The 8,199-nt window shown below is 30.2% G+C and overlaps 1 protein-coding gene across 2 annotated transcripts in view; it reads left to right on the top strand.

Annotated features, from left to right (window-relative positions):
- LOC126893171 (protein DENND6A) overlaps nt 1-8,199 on the top strand; it is a 115,477-nt gene continuing 107,278 nt past the window's right edge. For both annotated transcript variants that reach the window (XM_050663124.1, XM_050663122.1), the window contains exon 1: nt 1-202. In XM_050663124.1, the coding sequence (XP_050519081.1) occupies nt 26-202 (177 nt within the window). In that variant the 5' untranslated portion in view covers nt 1-25. The remainder of the gene's footprint in view (nt 203-8,199) is intronic.

The raw sequence follows: 8,199 nt of genomic DNA, 5'->3' as shown, positions 1-8,199 counted from the left end.
AAACTGGCAACAACGTATACAACTAATGAATAAAAATGTAAAATGTCAAAAATGGAAATGTTTTTATAATTTTTCAACTATGACAGATGGAGATAATAAATTATATGAAAATGGAATAGGGGATGCCTGGGATAGTTTTCATAACTGGTTATATTGTATATGTGTGGTAACATTTGATTTAGAATTAGGACAGGCTCTTGAGGTAAGTTGTCCTTTCAGATGATTGTGAGGTAACCAACCTCCTAAAGATATCATATAAAAGATTATTTTCCAGACAAATAAATTTTATAAATAGAACTGGTCAAAATATTGTATGTACCAGGTAATATAATGTTTAATTTGATCTTTATAACCAGAATTTTAGAGAGTTATGTTGTTTAAAATGGGCTTTTATTTAACCCAACACCAATGTAAAATTGATATGATCTCCAAAGATTTGTCTTTTGCCACCAATGTCATAGTTGAGCATCACATTTTTAATACCAAATTATTTATTTTTAAGTTTATTTATCTACTTCAGCAGCAACTTATTATTGTTGACACCACAAATCATACTTAACACTAAATATTACCTAAGAATCGACATCAAAATAATATATTTAAGCCCCAACAACATACTTAGGCATACAAAATTATACATTCGAGCACTAAAATTAAAAACATCAGTAGGTATACTCTGTCTCCAAAGTAATACGTATAAACTAACAAGAACTGACGAATGTAAAACTAAAAATCTGTTCTATAATCTATCGATACAAAATAGCATAATAATTATATTATTAAGCTATAAGAGCTGTTTTGGCTGTCTTGGTCGTTTCTGCTTTCTTTTCATTCCTATAGAAAACTATTCCTATTTTTGCTTCAGGAGGTGGTATAGAATATTTAAGCCGAATAGTAATGTAATGTTTATTTATGGACTTTTTTACAAATCACATTAAATTTAACTTGAATTATTACAGCACGATGTGATTACATGAAAACGAGTCTCCTACCACTGATAAATGTTATTATTTGATATTAACATTTTTAGGCACAATAACTAATAAAAACCAAACATGGTAAAAACCGTTAACTCCTATTTTTAAATAACTGCAAACCAATATATAACTTTACTAATAAAAATACCTTGTTGTAAACATTTTTCATAATATGAGATTCTGGTAAAATCATTTATTTTCTTTTTCCTGTGGAAAGTTACTAATTTTATTAGAAATATTTCTGAGTTAAAAACTGATAATTAATTTTATTGGAGATGAAGATTACAAAATTGTTAATTTTGACAAAATATATAGTCGGTATACTGCGAAAACCAGGTAAATGCCGAAATACCGAAACCGAGAAAAAACATTTTTAAGGTTTAGTGTTTTATTTTGAATTAAGAGGACAACTTGTGTTTGATATTCGGTATTCTAGTGAAAGATGCATATATCAGAAATGATATTCTATCATTAGTTTGAAAAAGTTAAGACACCTAGCTGATTAAACCTAAATTTAAGATGGAGATGCAGTCACTTACCTGGTTTTACCTGTAAATCTACATTAATGAGTTACCCTTAAAATAAGACATTTATAACAAATATAATAAACCAAATATAATATTTTGTAGTTTTGTGATCGGAATATGAGGCTTTAACTAATAGTTAATAGCAACGTTTTTAAGGGATTAGTGGATAATTATAACATTTAACTGGTTTTCCCTGAAGATTTTATTCAGAGCTGTTTGTAGTTATATGGATATTATTTACATAAATGATAGGCAGTTTTATAGAAAAAACAAATTTATTTTGAACGTGTTATAAACACAAGAAAATAATATTACTATGCGTATTACTCGTCAGATTAGTCACTGAAAGCAGGATCTGACAAGATGCCATTGGCATCGTAAAATACGATACCATCTGTTATATTCCTCCGGTATCACTCCCTTATCAAATAGCTGTAATAAATCTCTGTTTTTTGCTATGCTAGTTGGCGAAGTTCTATCATAAAGTTGCTTAAGTTTTTATCGACTAACATAAGCATGCTTATGTTAGTTAATAACCCAGCTTGCTTTTTTCTTATTGACTGCCGTGCAGTATCAATAAGAAAATTAAGTTTGGTGACGCGTCATAATTGAAATGGATTCTGTTTGTCTCTTCGTTCACGAATCTCATCTTTTTATCAATAATCACATTATTTTTTCGCCGTTTTGGTCTTTTGTTCGGTTTTTAATTAGAGTGTGTGACAATTTTTTTAAATCATAAAAGTCGTAGTACCTATTTAAAATCTTTACACTTGTATGGTTCTATACATACTTTTTTGTCACTGACCTTGACATTTTTAGTTTCTCTTGCATTTTGAAAAAACAGACAAGTAATATGGCATACCATAGAGAGACCTGATTTCTAGCGGTTTAGATGCTGCTATGTATATAGAATATAGAGTCAACTTCCATACAAGAATGTCCCGACTCTAAAAATTTATGTTACGATACTGTCTTTCGCAGATATAAGAAAATACACTTATTTCACTTGCTTACATATTCTTGGACACATTTTGGAATGAGAAATTTTAATAAAATATACATGTAAAATGTATTAAAGACATTTATCACGTTTTTACTGAATATGGTATACAGCAGTAGAAATATATTGTTGTCCGGCAAAATAATTTAATGTGCGCTTACTTGGTTTTACATGCAACAGAACTTTAATTTTGTGGAAGTAAGTAGCGATATATTGTTTTACTTGACAATGAAAAGTTGGTTATGTGTAACTTATTTGTTTATCACACAAATTATCTGCTGAATGGTAAGTTGTATCATTTACTGGGTTTTACCTGTATGTAGAGCGTAACTGAGAATTTTGGTATACTTAACTCAGTATTTTAAAATTTGTCAGTTACCTGGTTTTCACAGTATACCGACGATATTCATGCGAAAATCCAATAAATAATTTTAGACTATGATACTTTATTAAATTTTAGCACACTTTTTTCCTGTGAAAACCTAATAAAAATGGCGTAAATTGGAAATTGAATATTAGGAAAAAAAAAGACGGTTAGAATGGGGCCCATATTTATAACAAAAAACAAAGACAGAGCTTCCAAGGTACCACAGTAAATCAATTGTAGTCAATTTAAATTTAAGTGTACTGAAAAGTTGTCTGAAGACTATAGAAACAAACTCTGTAGAAATTACTGGAGTCTAATAGTAGTAGTATAGTCTAGAAAATTTTTTATTTTGTAAAATATAATGGTTAATCTAATTAGGACTAGAATTGTTCCTAAAACTTCCCAAAGAAAGGAACGAACATTTAGTAAGAGATGTTTCTTTCCACTAGGAGGTTCCTCTTACCATGAAGGAGTTTCAGTGTGCCAAAAGTTTTTTACAGAAACGCTGTGTATATCCTCAGATGATATAATGAATGCTGTAGCTAACAGTGATTCTACTGAATGATATTCTAAAGGAGACAATCGCCGAAAACGGCAACCAAAATATCAGAAAATATTGGTTTGAATTAAAAAAAACTTCTGCTCTACGCCCTAAGAGGTAAAAACAAAGAAACCATAGACTTACCAAATCCGAATCCGAGCAATTTACCAAAATTATATAAAAGTAAAAAAGTTAGAATAGCAAAGTTAGAATTTATAAAACTTGCATCAGACCTGTTATGACCTATACCTATGGCATTGAATCAAGAGAAGACACCAATAAAACCAAAAGCATGCTACGAACAGCCGAAATGAAGACACTAAGAGCAATAGCAGGGAAGACAAGAAGAGATAGAATACGAAACAACATCATCAGGGAACAATGTGGCGTGCAAGATGTAGTCAGATGGGGTAGGCAAAGAGAGTGGTTCAGTAATGTAAAAAGAATGGAGGAGCACAGACTACCAAGAATTGCTCTAGAAGGAAAACTAGCAGGCAAGCGGCCACCGGGGAGACCACCAAAAAGATGGAGAGATAGCTGGCAGTCTACCTCTCAAGAAATACTTTAACGTCGGAATTAACAGATCGACAGATCTACAACAAGCATAAGAAGAAGAAGAATATATAAAAGTACCCTTCCAATAAATGAAGCAAAGGAAACGGATTTGATGAAGATGTGCCAAGAAAATATTTTTCCAGAAGAGGTGCATGCTTGGATAACAAATTTAAAAACCAGTAATAATATCATAGGATTTAAACTGGAGAAAACTAGAATTTAAAAAACTGGAGAAAAAAAGCACGAAACAGATCAGAGTGGAGAAGAATCCTGGAACAGGCCAAGACCCAGAAAGGGCTGTCGAGCCAATGATGATGATGAATAATATCATAGATTGAATTCAAGACGTAATGATGGGAGAAGAATTGAAAGAAGACATTTTACCTTTTAATTTTCTAAAAAGAATGTAGATAATTTTTTTTGTTGGAATAATATACAGGGTAGCGAGAAAGTATGGAAACACGATAATTTCTCGGAAACCGCTGAAACGATTTTTATAGATTTTGGTGGGTAAGGGTTTTCTAATACGGTCGATATTATAGTGGTAATTACATTGTTGTCAGATCTTCCGTTTTTCTGTAAATCTAATGAACTTTCTTATTTCAAATGAAACATCCTATATATTTTTTGCATTTTGACGTCCTTAAGAAATACTGATTATTTTTTGTGTTATATTCACTATACCTAAATGCCATAATTTCTTAGTTATTGCTACATTTATTAAAAATAAATTTTATAAACAAATTTTAAAAATCAAATTTTTCGGCCCGGATAGACATTATTTTAGGTTCTTTGAGTCATTGGAAACAACAAAGGTATTTTTTAATTTTTGTCCAAAGTTTATCGTTTCCTAGTTATAAACAATTATACAGGGTGTTTCATTGGGAAACGGAAATACTTTAACGGTGATTAGGGGTCACCGAGGCCGTTCTAGGTATACTAAATTTTTTGCTCTACAGACTTTTATATCCGAGTTACAGGGTGTTTTATCGATTTTGCTCATTTCTTTCCTAAGCCATAACTTTAGAACCACCCTGTATATTTTTTTAATATTTGGTACACATATGTCTCATTCAAAATTCAAACGACCGACATACTAATCACAAGAAAAATCCAGGTCCGGATTAACAAAAAATTATAAAGCAATTGTGACCTTAAAACAACACCCTGTATATTGAAATTTTGAAAATCTGTTTGCATATTTGAAAAGAGCACAAAAAACTAAGTCTAATGGTGTGCTTCGATTTTTCGGCCAGACAATTTTTTGATTTTAATTTTGAAATTATATTGAATTTTTTAAGAACTCAACATTAAAAAGCAGGTGTTATTAACTTTTAATTATAGATTATTAAAGGTATTGAATAAATACTCATTTTAAAACTAATCAAGACTTATTTACCACATTGGAAAGACCCAATTATTAATCGCAAGAAAAATCCAGGTCCGGATTAACAAAAAAACATAGAGTAATTTTAACCTTGAGATAACACCCTGTATATTGACATTTTTAAAATTTGTTTCCACATTTTAAAAGACCACAAAATTCCGAGTTTATCGGTTTACTTTGATTTTTGTGCAAAAATTTATTACTTTTAATTTTGTAATTAAATATAGTCAAATTTTTAAAAACCCTGAAATTAATAAGCAGGTTTTTAAAGCACTTTTAATAATAAATCATTCAAGTTAATAAATAAATACTAATTTTAAAAATAATCAGTTATTATTTACTGCGTTAGAAGGACTCACTTACTAATCACAAGAAAAATCCAGGGCCGTATTAACAACAAAATACAAAGTAATTTTGACCTTAAAAAAACTCCCTCTGTATATTGAAATTTTTAAAGTACGTTTGCACACCTGAAGAGAGCACGAAAAACTAAGTTTAATGTCCTGCTTTAATTTTTTGTGCAGACAATTTAATGACATTACCTTTGAAATTATGTCGAAATTTTTATTAGTTCGAGTTCCCAGAGTTCTTAAAAATTTCGACATAATTTCAAAATTAAATTCATTAAATTATCTGGCCAAAATATTCAAGCGAACGATTAAACTTAGTTTTCTGTGCTCTTTTCATACCTATGTGCAAACGGATTTTGAAAATTTCAATATACAGGGTGTTGTTTCAAGGTTACAATTACTTGATATTTTTTTGTTAATCCGGACCTGGATTTTTGTTGTGATTTGTAAGTGGGTCGTTCGAATGTCGTAAATAAGTATTGATTATTTTTAAAATGGGTATTTATTTAATAACTTTAATAATTTATTGTTAAAAGTGCTTTAAAAATCCGCTTTTTAATTTCAGTGTTCTTAAAAGTATCAATATATTTAATTTTAAAATTAAAGTAATTAAATTAAAATTAAAGCAAACCGATAAACTCAGATTTTTGTGGTGTTTTCAAATGTGCCAGCAAATTTTGAAAATGTCAATATACAGGGTGTTCTTTCAAGGTCAAAATTACTTTATGTTTTTTTGTTAATCCGGACCTGGATTTTTCTTGTGATTAATAATTGGGTCGTTCCAATGTGTTAATAAGTATTGACTAATTTTAAAATAAGTACTTATTCAATAGCTTTAATAATTTATAATTAAAAGTTAATAATACCTGCTTTTTAATGTCTAAAAAATTCAATATAATTTCAAAATTAAAGTCATAAAATTGTCTGACCGAAAAATTGAAGTAAACGGTTAGACTTAGTTTTTTGTGCTCTTTTTAAATATGCAAACAGATTTTCAGAATTTTAATATACAGGGTGTTGTTTTAAGGTCACAATTACTTTATAATTTTTTGTTAATCCGGACCTGGATTTTTCTTGTGATTTGTATGTCGGTCGTTTGGGTTTTGGATGAGACACATGTGTACCAAATATCAAAAAAACATACAGGGTGGTTCTAAAGTTATGGCTTAGGAAAGAAATTGGCAAAATCGATAAAACACCCTTTAAGTCCGTTATAAAAGTCGGTAGGGCAAAAAATGTAGTATGTATACCTAAAACCGCGTCGGTGACCTCTATTCACAGTTAAAGTATTTCCGTTTCCCAATGAAACACCCTGTATATATACACCGTTTTTAGGCGTCAACGCCCTTCCGGTAGGGATCTATGGAGGAGTGTCACCGAGCCGCAAGCCCTTATCCCTTGCTGTACCGCTCCTCCATACGCCGATCAGACACCAGCTTATTCCAGACCAAGTCGTAGATTATTTTTTAGAATTTTAGACTACGACGTCAGCCTTTTTATTTTTCTATTCACCGGGCTGGGGCTCGAACCTCGACCGCATATCCACTATAGATTTGTCAATCGTGCGCCTCAGTCCGCTTGGCTAATCTGATCGACTATAAACAATTTAAAACTGAAAAAAAAATCGAAAAATTACGATTTTCTAGACTCAAAACCACAAGTAAAAAATATTATTTTTGAAACAAAAGAGCCTAAATTCAAGTTAAAATCTTATTTTATCAGTTACCGATAAGTAATTTGGGCTTATTGCATTTTAAAACACTCGTTTCTAGTTGTTAAAGTAGCCCGATCGCCCGTCCTCTCATATGCGCTTCATTAACAATTGAAAAAAAAAAACAACGTTTTAAAATAAAACATGCCAAAAATTCTGATAGGGAGCTGATAAAAGAAGGTTTGAGCTTGAATTAAAGTACTTCGTAATTTAAAAAATTATTTTTTACGTGTATTTTGAATCTTGAAAATCGTAATTTTTCGATTTTTTTCAGTTTTTCATTGTGTACAACTCGGAAACTATTAACTTAAAAGAAAAATTACAAAAGATCTTTTTTGTTCCCAATGATCCAAATAACCTAAAATAATGTCTATCCGGGCCGAAAAATTTGATTTTTATAATTTGTTTTAAAAATTTTTTTAATAAATGTAGCAATAACTCCGAAATTATGGCATTTAGGTATAGGACATATCAGACGAAAAATGATCACTATTTCTTAAGGACGTCAAAGCAAAAAAATATACAGGATGTTCTATTTGAAATAAGAAAGTTCATTAGATTTTCAGAAAAACGGAATATTTGACAACAATGTAATTACTACTATAATATCGGCAATATTATAAAACCCATACCCACCAAAATCTATAAAAATCGTTCCAGCGGTTTCCGAGAAATTACCGAGTTTCCATACTTTCTCGCTACCCTGTACAGTTAAACTTTTTTTATAATTAAAAGAATTAAAAATAAAAACCAATAAAATTAAATGTTATGCTCATTCAACAAG

Source organism: Diabrotica virgifera, chromosome 10, assembly GCF_917563875.1.
Source record: "Diabrotica virgifera virgifera chromosome 10, PGI_DIABVI_V3a".
Classification (NCBI taxonomy): domain Eukaryota; kingdom Metazoa; phylum Arthropoda; class Insecta; order Coleoptera; family Chrysomelidae; genus Diabrotica; species Diabrotica virgifera.
Note: the sequence above shows the minus strand (reverse complement) of the source record. Positions and strands in the feature narration are given on the sequence as shown.